General features: G+C 42.7%; 1 protein-coding gene across 3 annotated transcripts in view; it reads right to left on the bottom strand.

Moving 5' to 3' along the window:
- Window positions 1-1,881: 1,881 nt before the first annotated feature.
- Window positions 1,882-19,952, bottom strand: part of tie1 (tyrosine kinase with immunoglobulin-like and EGF-like domains 1) — a 102,973-nt gene continuing 84,902 nt past the window's right edge. For all 3 annotated transcript variants that reach the window (XM_072273531.1, XM_072273533.1, XM_072273534.1), the window contains 6 exons: window positions 16,029-16,142; window positions 10,005-10,075; window positions 6,983-7,023; window positions 6,276-6,372; window positions 4,649-4,748; window positions 1,882-2,901 (listed from right to left, as the gene is read on the bottom strand). In XM_072273531.1, the coding sequence (XP_072129632.1) occupies window positions 2,830-2,901; window positions 4,649-4,748; window positions 6,276-6,372; window positions 6,983-7,023; window positions 10,005-10,075; window positions 16,029-16,142 (495 nt within the window). In that variant the 3' untranslated portion in view covers window positions 1,882-2,829. The remainder of the gene's footprint in view (window positions 2,902-4,648; window positions 4,749-6,275; window positions 6,373-6,982; window positions 7,024-10,004; window positions 10,076-16,028; window positions 16,143-19,952) is intronic.

Below are 19,952 nucleotides of genomic sequence, written 5' to 3'. Positions count from 1 at the left end.
CTTCTTCCGGTCTTGGACAGGACAACTTCCATACCAGGTTGTGATGCACCCTAGAAGAATGCTTTCTACAGTGCATCTATAAAAATTAGTGAGAGTTTTAGGGGACAGGCCAAATTTCTTTAGTTTTCTCAGGAAGTAAAGGCGCTGGTGGGCCTTCTTGGCAGTGAACTCTGCTTGGTTGGACCAAGTCAGGTCATTTGTGATATTGACCCCGAGGAACTTAAAGCTTTTGACCTGTTCCACTTGCACACCACCGATGTAAATTGGGTCGTGCGGTCCCAATTTAGGATATTAGTTCCCCTCCAGTTCAGATGCAAACCATCCCTTCTGTATGGGTCCCACCTTTCCTGGAAGAGAGCCCAATGATCCAAAAATTGTACACCTTCTCTCCTACACTAACTCCTTAGCCATGTATTGAACTGTATAATCTTCCTAGTTTTGGCTTCACTCGCACGTGGCATGGGTAGCAATCCTGAGATCACAAACCTGGAGGTCCTGCCCTTTAAATTAGCACCCAACTCCCTGAACTCTTTATGCAGAACCTCGTCACTTGTCCTACCCATGTCATTGGTACCTACTTGGACCACGACTTCTGGCTGTTCTCCATCCCACTTAAGAATGCTGAGGACCTGATCTGAGATATCCCAGGACCTGGCACCCAGGAGGCAACATACCATCCGGGAATCTCGTTCTTACCCACAGAACCTCCTGTCCATTCACCTAACAATTCCCCTATCACCACAGTGTGCCTCTTCTACTCCTTTCCTTTCTGAGTCACAGAGCCAGATTCAGTGCCAGAGACCCGACAACAATGACTTTCCTCTGTTAGCTCACCCCACCTAACAGTATCCAAAGTGATATACCTGTTGTCGAAGGGGATGGCCACAGGGGTACTCTGCACTGGCTCCTTAACCCCTTTCCCCTTTCTGATTGTCACCCAGTATCCTGTGTCCTGCACCTCGGGTGTAACTACCCCTTTATATGTCATATCTATCACCCCCTCAGCCTCCTGAATGATCCAGAGTTCATCCAGTTTCAGCTCCAACTCCTTAACGTGGTTTGTTAGGAGCTGCAGCTGGTGCAGTTCTTGCATTTGTAGTCATCCGGGACACTGGTCCTGCAAGAGGATCATTCAACTATCCAGCCTGGTATCTCTACTGTCCTAGTTCAGCAGATATAAAGAAGAGAAGGAAAAAAACTTAACCTATAGCTTTTCTATTGCTTTCTCTGACTGTAGCCTCTCTTTCCCTCACTGTAGCCTCTCTTTGCTGAAGTCTTGAAGAGCTAAAGCCTCAAGATGACCACTCTCATTCACTCTGTCCACTCAGACAATGGCCCCAGCGCTTGCCATTGCCTTCCTCTCGTTTGCTGTTGCCAATCAATCCCAAAAGTCGGCTGGTCAAAGTTCTTTTTCGTAATTTGCTGCAAAGCTCTGCCTTTAAAAAATCTCAATCACTGTCCTGATTAAAGGTAGCTCTCTAATACACTCCCTGCCGTAGATTGTCCAACTCTGACAAAACCGGTGTGCAGCACAGCTTTTAAATCTTGAATGCAGACCTGACTAAAAGATAGCTCTTGCTATCAGCATTGTCTCTTGCTGATTAGTCACTCTTCAACTCAGAGAAACTGTCGCAAAACTCTGTCTTTAAAATCGCAATCGCTCTCCTGATTAGAAGGTTATCTGTCCCAATTTCCCTTTGCCTTGCTAACAGACCAATGTGACCCAATAAGAGGTGTCACATAAATTCACAATGTTGCAATTATGTGGCACCAATTGGTCATTCCTGGGAATTAGTGCTTGAAATGAATCTGAGATAAAATGGGTTCAAATCAGGGATAAATAAGATAGGTGATGATTGACCCACTCACGTTATTCTTGGCGATTGCATAAATGAATTTATTGACCATCAGGTAAAATAATTCTGTTTAGATTAAAGTGTGAAAGCAGTGTCTGAACTTTGCAAGGGGTTATGTCACCTTTAAGTAATATTTACAGTGTGTCAGTTTCAAAGTCCAGCGAAACCTGTCCGGGATATGGAAAATCTTGAAATAGGCTTGAACGAACCACAGAACGGGCTTCCTGGAACTCATGGCACATTCACTGGTGAATGGAGTCACGTGGGCAAGCAATCTCTGACCGCTGTCACCGTTCTCAGTCAAATGTCTGCTGTCAAGTTTGCTCATGAATCAAACAATCTACTTTCAAACACGTACCCAAGAAGTCTGATCCAGAATCATCCGCTACAATAGCTGTTGACTGAAATTATGTATGCACACAAACATACATGTGGACAATATACATAGACAATATACTTGTACAGGGCTTATGTAAGAAATAGTATATGTTTCCAGTCCATCTACGTGTCCAGTCACAAACCAAATGAGATGACAGTGTTGCTCCACTAGAACATGTTCCAAATGAAAAATCCCATTTCCAGTTTCAATTAAGTCAGCTCTCATTGCCATGTTGCAAGGAGTATGGACCTTGAGAATCATCCCATTGTCAAGGATATTTCCGCAGCTGATTTCCAAGTGAATCTCCGTGCTGGTCATACCACACGAGATGACAGGAAGTTCATCACTCCATCACCGGGGTTAGATGCAGTATTCCACTCTGCCATGGGATTATGCTCAATTCCCAAACGTGCTTTACAATGCCGAGGAATCAACTTGTTTCATAGGTTATTCTGCGTTTTGTTTTGTTTTGGCTCATAGTGCAAGCAGTCAGCATCTTGGGATAGGTAGCAGAGTCATCGAAACTTGATCCCTTGGCAACAGTACTGGATCTACAGCATCCTGGGTACTGTGGATGTTTCTACAAGTCCAGTGTCACACTTCTTCCGCTGTGGCATCGATTCCAGCATATGTGAAGTTTTCAAACAAAGCTGTGTTCACGTAAGCCTGGGGAGAGATTAACAGGTTGAAATAATCATTAAAGGCATTTTCTTTTGTCTTCACTAACTAACTTCCCTTGCCTTTGTAAGACACTGCTTAATTGCTGGGGATTGTTCTGAAGCCCAAATAACAGTGGATAACAGTGCATTATTTGGCAGTGGGAAGCACCACTGGCCACCAGTGAAATTGTCTTCACCTGACAGCCACAAAAGGTAAACGAATGGTATGTTATAGAGTCATAGAGCATGGAAACAGGCCCTTCGGACCATCTGGTCCATGCTAACCCGATCTTATGCCTAGTGCCATCTACCTGCACCCAGACCATATCCCTTAAAAACCTTCCATAGATGTACCTATCCAAACTTCTCTTAAATGTAACAACTGAACCCACATCAACCACTTCTGCTGGTAGCTCATTCCACACTCACACCACCCAATGAGTGAAGATGCTTCCCTTCAGATTCCCCTCAAATATTTTGTTTTTAACCCTAAATATATGACCGCTATTTCTAGTCGCACCCAACCTGAGGGGAAACGCCTGCATGAATTCACCCTACCTATACCCCTCATAATTTTGTAAGATATATCCTCATTCTCCTATGCTCCAAGAACTAAAGTCCTAACCTATTCAACCTTTCCCTATAGCTCAGATCCTCAAGTAGATTTTCAATGCACTATGCACTCATTCAATCTTATTGACATCTTTCCTGTAAATTGGTGACCAAAACTGCATGCAATCCTCTAAATTCAGCAGCACCATTGTCTTACACAACTTCAACATAACATCCCAACTGCTGTATTCAATGCCCTGATACATGTTCCTGCCACCTCCCTTATTAAGATGAGTTTAGTCAGCTAATATTAAAGATTTCTTGGTCAGTTCACGTCAAGCCTCTTTTTTTTTTAAGAGTGACCTGACTTTGCTATTTATATAAGCCTTAAAAAAAAACTTCCTTATTTTACCACTGAGGAAACCAAACCATCCATTACACAAGTATAAGGGAAATAGCTGGTTCGGAATTAAATCTGAGCAAAGCATATGCTGTTTGAGTAGGATCACACCATCCCTGAGGGCAGGGTCTGAATTGTCAATTCTGTTTTGCATCAGGCTGTTATTAATTCAGAATCAGGTTTAATATCACTGGCATATTTCATGAAATAGCAAGGTAGTGTTCATGGGTTCATTGTCCATTCAGAAGTCTGATGAATTAGAAGGTATCTCAACTAGTTGGATAGGAACCAAATGTAAATTCCAAAATTAATTCTTCACTATTGTACTGCTCATTTCCCCCATGCCCAGTCCCAATCCTATCGCCGACGTAAAGTAAAAAATTACTGTGTAGAACCGTTACCCACATCCTCCCCAGCCTCTGAACAAGTTGCACCACCACAGAGGCTGCAAATCTCTGCAGCTGCCATGTTTGCAAAATCCTCTAAAGATTCATCAATAATGTTCCCCTGAAAAATACCCGGGAAAGAAATGATGTTTTAAATAAAACTCCCAGGTCTTATTTCGGAGAAACCCAAAGAGGTGTTTAATTCAGTTGAGGCTTTTCTTCACAACACTGTTTGTACAAATAGATCTAGCAAACATTCTGGATCTACATCAGCTGGTTTATAGTCCACAGCAGGTGTCATTCAGGCTCAGGGCAAGGATTATTGTATCAACACCAGCTGTTTTGGGCTCATAGGTTCTGACACATAGTTAATATTCGCAATTACTTTCCATTTGGTTTCACTTTGGGCAAATTACCTTTCTTGCTTCGAGCATTCGGTTCAACTGCACTGATATCTGAGCAAAGGTTGGTCTTTCATGGGGCCGATCTCTCCAGCACTGTCTCATGAATTCATAGCTAATGGGATTTTAGATAAAGAGAGATGAAAACTTTAACCAATAACTCCTGAAATTAAAAAAAAAATAATGCTTCTGATTCCCCCCTGTAAAAGTACAGCAATAAGAAAACAAATGTTCCTGTTTACAGTGATGTCTACATTATGGTAACAGACATTTTCTGTTATAGAATTCACCAATCAAAACCCAAAAATTTGAGGTATAGGTTAAGATTCACCCTCATGAAAAATGTGGAGATAAATAAGCATGTTTTTTTTTTGCAATGTGCGTTTCTTGAAGCATGCACAGATGACACAATTTCATGTGTCAGAAAATTACAGTACGGAACATTTTCTAGGAATGCAGCCTCTGTCCCGAACCATAACGTATGAGTTGCCTGTAGTTAACTTTCAGCTCTTTGTAGATCATGTAAAGTCAGAAACATTGCGCTTTGATTTGATAAAGAATTTCCTATCGAAAGGTGCTGGAGAAAAGAGGGAGCAGCTTAATTCAACAGAGTTTGAGTTTACTGGAAGTAAAGGAGAATTAAACCTCACAAGTAGTAATAAAATGTTTTGTCAAAATGTAAATTTCCCCCAAAATGAGGAAATGCCACTAGAAACAATGCACACCATTATGCGCAGCTGATTGTTATGAATTCTACATAATTATGATTGAATAGCTAAGCAGTATTTAGCCTCTCCCTGGATCTTCCCCTGCATATAAAAGACACTCAGTGGCCACTTTATTAAGTACATTTGCTCATTGATGTGAATATCTTATCAGCCAATCATGTGGCAGCAACTCAATGCAGAAATGCAAACAGACATGATCAAGAGGCTCCGTTGTCCTTCAGACCAAACTAGAATGGGGAAGAAATGTGATTTAAGTGATTTTGACTGTGGAATTGATGGTGCCAGATGGGGTGGCTTGAGTATCTCAGAAACTGCTGACCTCCTGGGATTTTTCACACACAACAGTTTCTATAGTGTTCAGAGAATGGTTCAAAAAACAAATAGTGAGTAGCAGTTTTGTGGGCAAAAATGCCTTATTGATGAGAGAGATCAGAGGGAAATGGCCAGAATGGTTCAAGCTGACAGGAGGGCAACATTAATTCAAATAACCACGTGTTACAACAGTGGTGTGCAGAAGAGCATCTCTGAATGCACAACATGTCGAACTTTGATGTAGATGGGCTACAGCAGCAGGAGACCACCACAGATTTCACTTCTGTACTGAAATAAAGTGGCCACTGAGTGTAGGAGTGTAGGAGTACAAATACAAACACACATATCTGGAAACTCTCACAGGAATCCATTAGACTGATGAATTACTTTAAAGCTTTGCTCAGAATGAGAGATATTGCAAGATTTTCAGCACATAGAATGAAATACTCATTAATGTGAAAAACAAAAGTAAAGTGAAGGGATAACATTATGATGTTAAAAGATCGGATGAGAAGAACACTAGTGCCAGTGTAATGAGCGTGTCGCTCATTCCCTCTCACTGCCAGCCGACCATATGACAGCCTATGTGGGCAATCACTCACACTTCATCATCACAGTTGAGGGGTTTCTCCATTCGGAAGCCTTGAGGTAATTTCTCATAGAGTTCAGCACATGTCATTCCACAGTATGGCGTTCCCCCTGCAATAATCAGAAGGCAATTAATGCAAAATAAATATAGAAGCAGGGTAGATCTTGGTAACGTTAAGAAATTAATGTGGAAGATCAAGGTCTATCATACAGGCTACCATCAAGCTTGAAGGAGGAAGAGAGAGACTTTTCCAGTGTAACTGCTATGTTTCAACTCATTTCAAAATTATTTTGAGAATGGGTCATTTTTATTGCTGCAGTTTGCTTCACCTCATAAGTGATTCATGGGAGGGTGCTGGTGACAACTGTTGCTTCTCCAGGTTGACTTGCCGTATCAATAATCCCAGGCAGTCTTCCACCCAAGAACTAACTGAGCGCAAATTTGGTTTCTGAGACCAGACCAGATCAGGTTTTCCTGGACTTGCGTTACTGGATCAGCAATCCTGAGAACATTAGTGCACTTTTCACTATGTAAATTCAACCAGTTTAAATAGGAATTTGGGAACCCATTGCACCAATCATTTAAAAATCAGCGGGATGATATTGAGAAGGGAACACAGACTGAGGCACTGGAAAAGATGAGATTCTGAAGGAACACACAAAAATGAACAGAAATTAAATAGCCTGGAGACTACAGAAAGTCATTGCTGCTGTTACTTACCAAGGCTGACAATCTCCCACAACAGCACTCCAAATGACCAGCTAAAGGATAGAAAAAAATCTACATGTAAATCATTTTCTAATTGATTGAGAGAAAACATAATTTGAGCAGTGTGTGATCATAATTAGTAACAAACCTAGAGCTGCACATGGTAATTGGGGCCTCGGGGGGAGAGGTCCATGTTCAAGCTAGGCACTCATTACACAGTGAGCTAATCTGAATGTTTACCATTTAGTGATGGCATTGAGTGTGAAACATTCAATGTACAGACAGTGACAATGGAGTACTAATCTGACAATTCAAGTAAAGAACTGTGCATGGTCCATGCGGGGACAAGCCTGAAGTGATAAAAATGTGCATGGACATTTGAAGAACAGGGTTACCACTCCTCAAATGACGTGAGTCAGCAGGGTGATGGCAGGGTGGTAGCAATGCCTTCACTCCTGCAGCCGTCACACCTTATGCATGAACATCCTCTCTCTTTATTCTTGGCTCATCCTTCCCTAGTCTCTCGGTTTCCAACCTTTACTTGAGCAGTTAATGTGTTGGGGATCTCCAAACTGAACACTACTACAGGTGGACCTTCACTAATCCGACTACCTGTAATCCAGTTCCTTCGATAATCTGGCACTGTGATCCTTCTGTAATTCAGCATTTTCACTAATCCGGCCCCAATCAGGTCCCAATGGTGCTGGATTAGTGAAGGTCGACCTGTAGTTATTTTTTAAAAATCTCTGCACAACTTGTCTCACATGTTCTCTCCAATTAAAAAAAATCTGAACACAAAGCAACAGAACTTTTTTTTTTGAGTATCTGGACCTCACACCACTGCGGTTGAATGAAGGCAAGCTGCTTCCTGATGAAAGTTAATTTTAATTGTATCGTTCCAACTGAAAGCATTGGCGAGCTGACAAGCATTTCCCTGAAAATACAGAAGCTGCTCCACAGGACCGAAAAGTACACTGCATTGTCAGCATTTAATCACCGAAGTGTGTCAATCCTTCTTTATACATACAAGGGGTGATTGATAAGTTTGTGACCTAAGGTAGAAGGAGTCAATTTTAGAAAACCTAGCACATTTATTTTTCAACATAGTCCCCTCCTACATTTACACACCTAGTCCAGCGGTTGTGAAGCATACGGATCTTGGACCTGCAGAAAGTGCCCACAGCAAGGGTGATTGATAAGTTCGTGGCTTAAGGTAGAAGGACATGAGTTATACAGCTCTCGTTACAGGCACATACAGGTCAACTCTTTGAGTGATTATACAGAAAGTTTAAGGTTAATAGCTCATCAGTTAATAACTCATCAGGGGTGATTGATAAATTCGTGGCCTAAGGTAGAAGGGGATGAGTTATTAACTTCAAACTTTCTGCATAATCACTCAAAGAGTTGAACTGCATGTGCATGTAACGAGAGCTGTATACTGCTGAAACGTGAAACTAAATTTAAGTGATGCCCTGGGTGAGGGGAATTCATCACTCCATATATTAATGGAAAATAGGCACATCTGCAGGAAGCACTGTCACAAGAAAGCAGCACCCATCATCAAAGCCCCCACGCTCTCTTCTTGCAGTTGGCATCGGGAAGGAGGTACAGGAACCTTAGGTCCCACACCACCAGGTTCAGAAACAGTTATTACCCTTCCACCATCAGACTCTTGAACCCGCATAAGTTCATTTACCCCAGCTCCAAAATAACTCCACAACCTAAGGACTCTCTTTCTCAAGGACTCTACAACTCATGTTCTCAGTATTATCCTTTTTTTTTGTATTTGCATAGTTTGCCTTCTTTTGCACATTGATTGTTTGTCAGTCGTTGTGTGTAGTTTTTCATTGATTCTATTGTATTTCTTTGTGAATGCCTGCAAGAGTGTGGATCTCAGGATGGCATATGGTGACATATATACACTTTGATAATAAACGCACTTTCAACTTTGAATTAGACAATGACAACAAGAGAAAATCTTGAAATAGGATGAATTTAGAATCTTTGTGACTCTTGTCTTACCTTCTCATTCTTATAGCACTGAGGGCACAGAGGATATCACTGAGTTCAGCCCACTGCGGAAATAGGACCTTTGGCCAACAAGGTCCATGCCTACCAAGATTCCCTCTAAGCTAACTTGCATTTGGCCCTTATCCATCTAAATGGCCTAATTCTGCTTCTATATCTTATGGTCTATGCTCTTAAGTGTTGTTAGTGTACATGCCCCATCCACATCCTTTTGGCAACTCATTCCAGATACTGAACACCATCTGGGTAAAAATGTTGTCCCTCTGGTCAATATTAAACCTATCCCTTACCCTTGAAGTTATATCCAGGTCACTCGTCTGAGTGCTACTGGTACCATGTAACCCAGTACTACCTGTCGCACGGTCGGGTGGTCGGTGACTAAACTGGCTCCCCCACCGGGCTTGCCTGGTGAGGAAGGTGGCTAGACACCCTGCAGGATGAAAAACAAGACCTGCAAAGGGCGGATGAACCCTCTCGTAGGGTCAACAGCATCTAGCAAACACGTGCCGTGAAGCGCGGAAAGGGCATCCCTTGCATTGAAGCTTGGTCTGGCCATTCACTGCAACAGAACTTCCCCCAGCCGTCTTGGACCCCACCATGCCGCTGGATCCGGGAGGGGATGTCGAGAGGGTGGGTCTGGACCTGTGCAACCCCCTACTCACCTAAAATCCACTCACGCACATACTGTTCCTTTCTGAGGAGTCGGGTATCCTCAAACCCCACTAACTGACTGAAAGGAACCATCATCATCCTATGGGATGGATAGCCAGAGAGAGAGAGAGAGAGAGAGATCCTATAATTCTTAATTCCACAAAGCTGGGCAAAAAAAGACTGTCTGTATTGACCTCATTTATGCCCTTCATGATTTCATATACCTCAGTATAATCACCCTCATTCTCCTATGCTCCATTGAAAAACGTCCATAAACACAAAGGATACATGGAAACATTAATGAGTGATGTATTAAAATGAGCAAAACTCCATGCTCTAATGGTTGATTACTCACACATCGCTTTTTGTTGTATAGACACTGTAGTTCAAGGACTCAATTGCCATCCAGCGTACTGGAAGCCGCCCCTAAACGATTAGCAGAAGGAAAATATTAAGTCCTGAATAAGGTTCATTAGAGAAAGTACGGGTCCAGTGCAAAATACTGATTAGAAAAATATTACATAAAAACATTGCATTTGAAAAAAGTACTTATATTGCTCCACCATTTTGCACGTTCAATTTTAGGAAAATATGTTTCTTACTTGGTGTTAGAGTGATTTTTGGGTTTAGCACATCTAGCAAATAACTTCAGAAACCAAACTTGAAATTGGAATATAGATTGTAGATTTAATTTAAAATACAGCTCTGAACAACAGTTTTCTAAAAGCCTTGAATCACAGACCAGACAATGCTGATTAAAGTACATTTAGATGTCTGTGGTGTCAGTGCAAATTGGGAGGTGTGACGTCTGTGTATAGTTTCAAAGTATTGTGGATGCATTGTAAGTATGAAATCGTACTTTGATGTCTAGCACGTAAAATATCGAGCCCCACGTTAGGCCAGCCAGACTTTTCTACTGAAAGTGCCTCAGTATGATGCCTACAGTATCTTGTTTTGTCAAATAAACAGGCTGCTTCAAAGCTAATCAGTACTTTTCTCTGGAGACTTTATTCATGCAACAAAATTTGGTGTCACAACCCATCGTGTGGCCTGCAATCTTAGCAGTTTAAGTGGGTGAGTATTTTTAAAATGAACACTCAAACTTGTCTGTTCAGGTTGGCGGTACATGGGAATGCGAGGTTTCATGAACACAGACAGCTGAAATGGTAGATATCAAAGTAGTGCGTGCACATGCATGTGCTTTTATGTAAGAGACAAAACTTTGCGACAAAAATTGGTGAGACAGAGCCACCAGTTGCAGAGGATGATTATTGGGGCGTGTACACTCATTGCGAGGGCTGCATTTTAGCATATACATTTTGCAAGTGTGTGTGCCCCTGGTGCAACAGTTGGAAGCAAGGGATTACAACAGGCATCATGAGTTCAGGCGTACAAAAGTGGCAGATTACAGAATACCTACTCTGCGGTTCTAAGTATGTGCTGTTTAACTGGTTCATTTATATTTTGCGTAGTGTGGGAATTAGTGTGGAGACACTTCAGGGAGAGGATTTACTCAGATATATCTGTCACGATGGCACCTACTGAGTTCAGGCAACGTCAGGTCGGGGATCCTGATGATCCAAGCCAGCCACTGATGCCAATTAAGACTGTTCATAAGCCCTTCACCCCCGGGGAGAAATAGAGCATTTGTCAGAGTTGCCCTCACTTAAAGTTGCATGTGGGAATTCGGAATTCTGGCCCAAGCTCGAGGAAATGGTTGAAATTCACCAGATGCACCCTAAAGATATAAATGTGTTGATAAAAGCAAAGTGCCCGAGGAATATGTGGGACAGGATGGGCCAAGGGGTGCATGATGATACACAGGCAACTACTGGGAACACCAGCAATAAAGAAAGATATCTCTCTCTTAAAGGGGAAGTGAGCCAGTGACTTGGTGGGGGGGGGGGGAGAGCAACTGGGGAACGATAATGGCAGTGATTCAAAGAGCTGATGAGATAGCTATGGATTATCCAGAATGTAAATATCGGGCATATGAGGAGTATTGAGGGTTAGGTAATCCAGGGAGGGACATCCCAGTCTTCCTGAAAATGCCAAAGGAAGGCTTGAGCTCAGCCCACTAGGAAGTTTTGGATTTAGCGATAGCAGTGGGTTTGACCTACTCTGTGATAGTTTCATGGGCCAGTGAGATAGAACAAAGGATGTGCAAGAGAAATAGTAAAGTGGCTATAGAAGATGCTGTTGCTGTGATATCACAGAGGGTTTGCTTTGTGTGCCAGCAGCCGGGGCATGTAGCAAGGAATTGCTGGAATAAACGTGGGAGGATAAAGGAGCTGATATGCTACAGCTGTGGCCTATCGGGGCATGGTTGGAGGCAGTGTCCAAAAACAAGGAAAGAAAAACCCCATCGGTGCCCAGTCTGATCAATCTGACTACTGATTAGATCACGGAGCAGGTGAAGACGACTTCTTGGTCAGAAAAAGATGTGACAGTGGCCCCCACTGCCAGCGCTGATGAACCGTGGATGTACACAACAGCATTGTTAGGGGGCCGGTAATGCGATATGTTAGTTGACATTGGCATTGGTACCGATAACTGACCTACCCTACCCAAAAACTGGACAGGCTATTTATATTAAGGATGTAGGAGGAATAATGGTGAAAGCAGAAATAAGTGAATCGTAGATACTTGAAATTGATGGGGTGCAGCTTCCAGTGTATTTCTGGGTCTATCCAAATAATGAGGGTACTGTCCTTGAACTAACATACTAAAGGAAGCAGGGGCCATTATAGAATCTGAAAAGGGAGAAACAATATGGACAAGTCAGGGGCAGCAAACATGTACAACGGACAGAGGGCACAACATAGCCAGCGTAGCTGCACTGACAGCTGTTCACAAGTCAGTAACGATAGATACGGATGCTGGAATGAATTCCACAAGCTCCATCCTAACGGGGGGGGGGGGGGGAGGCACACAAGTGCCAGATGGAAGTAGAGCAGGAGGAAGATATCGGTGTGAAGGAAGCACTTCTGAAAGGGGAAGCAGAGGAAGTTTTTATAGACGGGTGTCGGAGGTACATAGACAGGAAGCCATGGACTTGAAGGGCTGTGGTGAAGGAAACAGATGAAGAATTAGCTTTAGGAGCACTGCCAGAGGGTTGCTCAGCTCAGGTAGTGGAACTGGGATGAACAATGTGATTACCTTTTGGGGCAATTCTGGGTTGTAGTGAGCCCGGACTTATAGAACATAGAGTAGTACAGCACAGTACAGGCCCTTTGGCCCCAATGTTGTGCCGACCCTCAAACCCTGCCTCCCATATCAGCCCCCACCTTAAATTCCTCCATATACCTGTCTAGTAGTCTCTTAAACTTCACTAGTGTATCTGCCTCCACCACTGACTCAGGCAGTGCATTATAGGGACAGAATGACACAGTATGTGAAACAACTTTGTAACCAACGTAAAATGTTAAAGGACCGAGCAAAACAACAGCAGCGCATTGCCGATCAGAGAGAGCCAGAGGGAAGGGAGATAGTCCTCCCACAGCTGAATAAATTCTGGTGAGGGTGCTGCCTGAAAGGGCATGGTTTGCTCCCAGATGGATAGGACAACAGATGGTACTTTTAACAAGTGACACTTGTGTCTGTGTGGAGATTTGGCGAGGCAGCCAGTGGAAACACTGGACGCAGGTTAAACTGTACCTTCTTGTTGCTCCCCTCCCCACCCCAGTCAGAGCTGGGGATCAAGTGTCCCCAATAACCATGTAATTACAGAGAACCTCAGAGACAAACACCAGCCGGCCTCACCAGAGCTGACCGCAGCTGATGAAAACATACCTGCAGGAAAAGTGAAGGCAGAAGACACCAAGAGCATGACAGAAACCTGTGAACAGCTTGCTGAAGTGTGATGGCGATGGTACTCTGTAATGAAGGCCGGTTGCTGAAGGTTTATGATTAGTTGAATAGCACAGAATAGAACAGATATTAGGGGAAATAGATGGGGAGGAATTAGGTGAAAGCAGAGACAGCAGGTTCCACAACTTTGATAGAATGGCAGACTGAGAAAGATTGCACATGATATCTGAAGGCAATCACCCCCAGCCTGGATGGGGAGTGAATACAAATGAGCCTGGCCCTTTCGGCGGCTGGGTCCAGTAATCGACTGGACAGTTTGGAAGGGGGTGCCACTGGGAAGAAGGTCCTCGCAGTAATTCAAATGGACACTGCCCCAGCTCCTTCTTGTGTATTGATGAGAGAGCCTATGAGCCTGTTGCACTTACCATGCTGGTGCCCCTGGAAAGAGAGAGTTTTAGTGGCCAGAGAATGAAGGAGTGAAGGCAAGGAATGTAATAAGCTGCAATCGGCCTGCCGGGCAAGAGCCAATAGGCATACAAATGAGGCCGCATATCTAAAGACTGTTGCTCAAATTTCTGGAACAAACTCTCTGCTTAGCATTTTGTAGGTGGCAGTTAGGAATGACAGAGTAGATGTAGATGCACATAAAGTAATTGGGAGGAATTGTGAGGCAGGGCAGTTTTGCTGCCCTGTTTGGGTAGATCCTGCTTAAGGTTGGTCTTTCTTGTTACAAATTAATTTTTGTCCAGGAGGACCAAGAAGAGGAACTGTTAGAGTGATTTTTGGGTTTAGCACATCTAGCAAATGATTTCAGTCACCAATCTTCTTATCTGAAAATACTTACAGATTGTAGATTTAATTTAAAATGCAGCTCTGAACAATGGGTTCCTAAAAGCCTTGAATCACAGACCAGACAATGCTGATTAAAATTCATCTAGATGTCTGTGGTGTCGATGCAAATCGGGAGGTGTGAAGATTGTGTGTAGTTTCAAAGAAAGCATTGTGGATGTGTTGTAAATATGAAATCGTCCCTTGATGTTTGGCACATAAAATATCAAGCCCCATGTTAGGCCAGCCTGACCTTTCCACTGAAGGTGTCTTAATATGATCCCCACTGTATCTTGTTTTGTCAAATAAAGAGGTTACTTCAAAACTATCAGTACTTTTCTCCGGTGACTTCATTCATGCAACAACACTTGGGATTAAAATATATTTGCTTTTATCACTGTAATCTTTAGCACAATAATGGAGAGAAATTCAATTTTAAAATCCCATTTAATGTGAGAAGATGGTGGTGTGACGGCAGTGCGCGCGGCCTCTCCGGTGATGAATATCTGTTATCTGTCAAGTAGGCGACCGTGCACAATCCTGATTTGATGGAGACAGATGTGAGAGTACGGAGGAACATCTGGAAAACTTCTGAAATGCCTGCTTCACTGCCGCTGCTACTGTGTGGTAACCGGAATCTCCAGAGCAGAAGGTCCCGAATCCTCAGCTTTTGCTTGTTTCAGCAGCTGGGGATAGGTCGACGGTGCTCGGCAGAGGATGGCGCTCCGGAGGCTGTAACGGAGGGTCTGGTCGGAGTCTCGAAGGTTTCGGATGGATGGACTCAGTGTCGGCTGTGGTCGGCTGCTTCCAAGGTATCGGCAAGTTGACGGTGCCTGGAGGTTTATGGCAGGGAGTTTCTCCCTTTTGCCGCCTGCTATCGGGGACTCGGGAGTCAATTGACTCAGGGACTTTTGAGACTTTTTTTTTACCATGCCCATGGTTTGTTCTTCATCAAATTATGGTATTGCTTTGCACTGTTGTAACTATATGTTATAATTATGTGGTTCTGTCAGTGTTAGTCTTTGGTTTGTCCTGTTTTCTGTGGTATCACTCCAGAGAAACATTGCGTCATTTCTTAATGCATGTATGCATTTCTAAATGACAATAAAAGAGGACTGAGTGTTCTCATAATCTAATACGGTGTTATGTTTTACAATCTCATTGCTTCAAGTTTAGTAAAATATCGACCAATGTAATACAGATGTTAATAATGTTTTGAAACATTAATATTAAATTCTATAAAACCTTGTTTATCAGATGAACATCAATATGCAATTAATATTGATGAACTAGTTGAACTCCCCACTCCAACACTCTTCATGAGAATGGAAGAAAATAGGAAAAGGCACAGGTCACCTGTGGATGGCCTGTTCCTGTGCTGTACTGTTCTATGTTTTGTGTTTTACACCTGTTTTAACCATAAAAAGGAATAGGAAATTATGAAACTAATGTTATGCAGTCATCTTAAATAGCAAGAACTCAAAATTATTGTCAGAGAAATATATTGCTAGTTAGTGTTCTGGTTGAGGGAACAATGTTTACCAGAAAAGCAACAGAGTTCTCTACTTTTATTTGCTTTCCTAACATTATCACCTGGCTGACAAGAACAAGCACAAATCATCTCAATGCAGCTTCCTTCAGAAGATCTTTGAAGCGTCAGCTTTGAGAATGTTGTTAATTAAAGATAGTAGAATCATATACTATAGTGAGAGAAAAATAAGCACATCTCACTTCATCTTACCATGGTCTTTTTTACATACACCTCTTCTCCTCGGGACAGCCCAAAGTCTGCGATTTTAGCCACCAGGTTTTCTCCCACGAGAACATTTCTGGCTGCAAGATCCCTGTGAATGAACTGGGAAAAAAAGACATGCATCAAACTTGAAATCGGAAGCAACATACAGGCTTCGAAATTCAAATCACAGTGGGTCAAAACTCAGGAATGAAATAAACTGCAGCACCAAGGTCCCAACACACTCAGCCACTACTATACTACAATGAGGATTGCCTACCATTCCATGCCTAGACCGCTTTTTGAGAAATCTGATCACTTGGCTGTCCTTCTCCTATGTGTACGAGCAGAGGCTAAAGTGCAAGGCTCCAGGGGTAAGGAAAACAAAGATGTGGTTACGCAAGGCAGAGTAGTGGCTACAGGTTTGCTTTGAGTCAGTGGACTGTACTGTGTTCAAGGGTTCATCAGAGGATTTAAATGAATATACCACAGTTGTCACGGACTTTATAAAAGCAGTCATAGACAAGTTTGTGTCCACAAAATCATCAATCTTCTCCAACCAGAAGCCTGAATGAACCAGGAAATGCAGAATCTGCTAAGGGCCAGATCAGTCACGTTTAGGTCTGGTGACCAAGATACAAAAGGTCCAGGTACAATCACTGGAAAGCCATCTCACATGCAAAGTGGCAACTCCGGACCAAACTTGAATCACTGAGGGATGCTCACCAGCTATGGCAGGGCTTGAACGCTATTACCTTTTACCAAGTGAAACTCTTTCAAAGTGAACCCACGGAAAACATCCGGCACCGATGGGATACCTGGCTTACTACTGAAGACCTGTGCTGATCAACAGGCTGGAGGGTTCACCGTTATCTTTAACCTCTCTCTTCAGCAGCCTGAAGTATCCACCTGCATCAAGCAGGTTTCGATTATACTGGTGCCTAAGAAGAATATGGTAACTTGCCTCAATGACCATTTTCCAGTAGCACTTACATCCACCTTGATAAAGTGCTTTGAGAGGTTGGTGATGAAATATATTATCTCCTCCCTGAGAAGTGACTCAGATCCACTCCAATTTGCCAACAAGCACAACAGATTCACAACAAATGCCATTTCATTGGCTATTCGCTTAATCCTGGATTATCTGGATAGCAAAGAAAATACTTCCAGGATTGAATGGCTTGTCATATGAAGAGCGTTTGGTGGCTCTGGTCCTGTATTCACTAGAATTCAGAAGAATGATGGGTGACCTCATTGAAACCTATCAAATTGTGAAAGGCCTTGATAGAGTAGATATGGAAAGGATGTTTCCTGTGGTAGGAGAGTCTAAGACCAGAGGACACAATCTCAGAGTAGGAGAGCAGCCTTTTAGAGCAGAGATGAGGAGGAGTTTCTTTAGCCAGAGAGTGGTGATCCTGTGGAATTCTTTGCCACAAGCAGTTGTCTTTACGTCTATTTAAGGCACAGGTTATGGATTCTTGATTGGTCAGGGCATGAAGCAATATGGGGAGAAAGCAGGTGATTGGGGCTGAGAGGAAAGTTAGTTCAGCCATGATGAAATGGCAGGACAGATTTGATGGGCCAAATGGCCTAATTCTGCTCCTATACTATATCTTATGGTCAAAGAGGCATACATCAGGATGCAGTTTATTGACCATAGCTCAGCATTCAATACTATCATCCCCTCAAAACTAATCAATAAGCTTCAATATCTTGGCCTCAATACCTCCTTGTGCAATTGGATCGTCGATTTATTCACTTGCAGACCCCAGTCAGTTTAGAATGGCATCTCCTCCACAATCTCCATCCGCACAGATGCCTCACAAGGCTGTGTGCTTAGCTTTATACTCTAGTCGCTTTGCTCTTATGACCATGAGACCAAGCACAACTCCCATGCCACATTCAAGTTTGCTTTCACCACTGTCACTGGCCAAATCAAAGGTGGTGATGAATCAGCATATAGGGAGCTTGACTCAAAATCTGCCTGAGTGGTGCCACAACAACAACCTCTCAGTCAACGTCAGCAAGACTCAGGAGCTGATTATTTGGGAGGAGGAAACTGGAGGTCTATGAGCCAGTCCTTATTGGGGAATCAGAGGTGGAGAAGGTCAATAACTTTAAATTCCTCGGTGTTATAACTTCAGAGGACTTGTACTGGGTCCAGCATGCAAGTGCCGTTATGAATAAAGCACGGCATCACTTCTACTTTCTTCGACATTTGTGAAGATTGGGCATGTCATCTAACACTTTGACAAACTTTAATAGATCTCTGGTGGAGAGTATACTGACCAGCTGTATCACGGCCTGGAATGGAAAATCCTACACAAAGTTTTGGACATGGCCCAGTCCATTGCCGATAAAGCCCTTCTGACCATTAAGCACATCTACACGGAGCACTGTCACAGGGAAGCAGCATCTATGTCCAAGAACCATCACCACCCAGACCATGCAGCCATCAGGAAGAAGATACAGGGCCTGAGGACTCACACCACCAGGTTCTGGAACAGTTATTACCCCTCAACCATCACGCTCTTGAACCACTGGGGATAACTTCATTTGCTCCATCACTGTATGGTTCCCACAAACTATGGACTCACTTTCAAGGACTCTTTGATACTTATTGTTTATTTATTTACTATTATTGTTTTATTTTTTTAAAAATTTTGTATTTGTACAGTTTGTTGTCTTTTGCACATGGGTTGTTTGTCTTGTTGGGCGCAGTCTTTCATTAAATCTATTTTGTTTCTTGGATTTACTGTAAATGTCTGCAAGAAAATGAATATCAGGATTGTATATGGTGACATGAATGTACTTTGATAATAAATTTATTTTGAACTTTGAAAGAGCAGTTAATGAACAAGGATTAAAATGGCCAATTCAAGCAAAAGCTCAGCATTAAACTTGCAGGCTGAATGAGTCATTCTGCAGAGCCATAGTCATCTGCTTCCCTTGGGTCTTCCCATCATAATCCTTTTCCTCTTTTGTGATCGCGTTCACTTTTGTCCTCATCTTCCATTCCACCAGCCAATCACCTTTTGATATTAGTGCCCCTTCAATCAGTCTCCTGTGCCGTTTATATTTATTCATTTTCATCTCCTATCTTTTGTGCCTTTAGACTTGCATAGAACTTGTAAGCTCTAATTTTATCTGGTTGTGGCAGAAGGTTATTGATGTATTAACTTTCTTTATAGTTGCTGTCTGATATGCTGAGTATTTCCAGTATTTTCTATGCCCCTTCACACAGCAAACTACAAACCCATGGTTACATGCCCAACACAGCAAAGTCTTTTTCATCCGGTGGTCTATCATGACAGATAATAAATCAGCTAATGGCAATGCTCTATCCACTTTGCTTTTAAACACATGCTCACATTTTCAAACCTACATCAACTCAATATGCAAAGACCAGACTTTGTAGTTAACTGCAGGCATTCACAAGCACACCCAAATAGCTTCTGCACATAATACTGGTGCACATGGACCACTTATCCAGAACATAGTATCTAATCATATAGATGTATGTAAACCTATAGAAAGCAAGCACATGCTATACAACGTCATGCAAAGTATATAAATTGGATGGCTCCAATAGAGGCATGTGGAGGAATTTAAATTTGGCTCCTTATAGACACCCACATAACACAAATGTCTCCATATATTCTAAACAATTACTGGGGAGGAACTGGGTGGGGATATGCTTCTACTTGTCTCATAAAGTCTTCTACTCCCTTTTCAAACATGCGAGCCAGAGTGCATGACTAACTCTCACCCGCTGATTGAAATGTGGGCTGCCTTGCACAACTCTGGATGAGGGATTGTTGCTCTACCTGGCGTGTTTGGGATTGGGGAGCACGGGCAGGAGGCAGCCATCTATAAGTGGGAAGAGGAGAGAAATTACTTCACCTAGATGTTTGTAAACCTTTAGAATTTGGT

The sequence above is a fragment of the Mobula birostris genome, chromosome 12, assembly GCF_030028105.1.
Source record: "Mobula birostris isolate sMobBir1 chromosome 12, sMobBir1.hap1, whole genome shotgun sequence".
In the NCBI taxonomy this organism is placed as follows: Eukaryota; Metazoa; Chordata; class Chondrichthyes; order Myliobatiformes; family Myliobatidae; genus Mobula; species Mobula birostris.
This window is presented reverse-complemented; position numbering and strand designations above follow the sequence as displayed.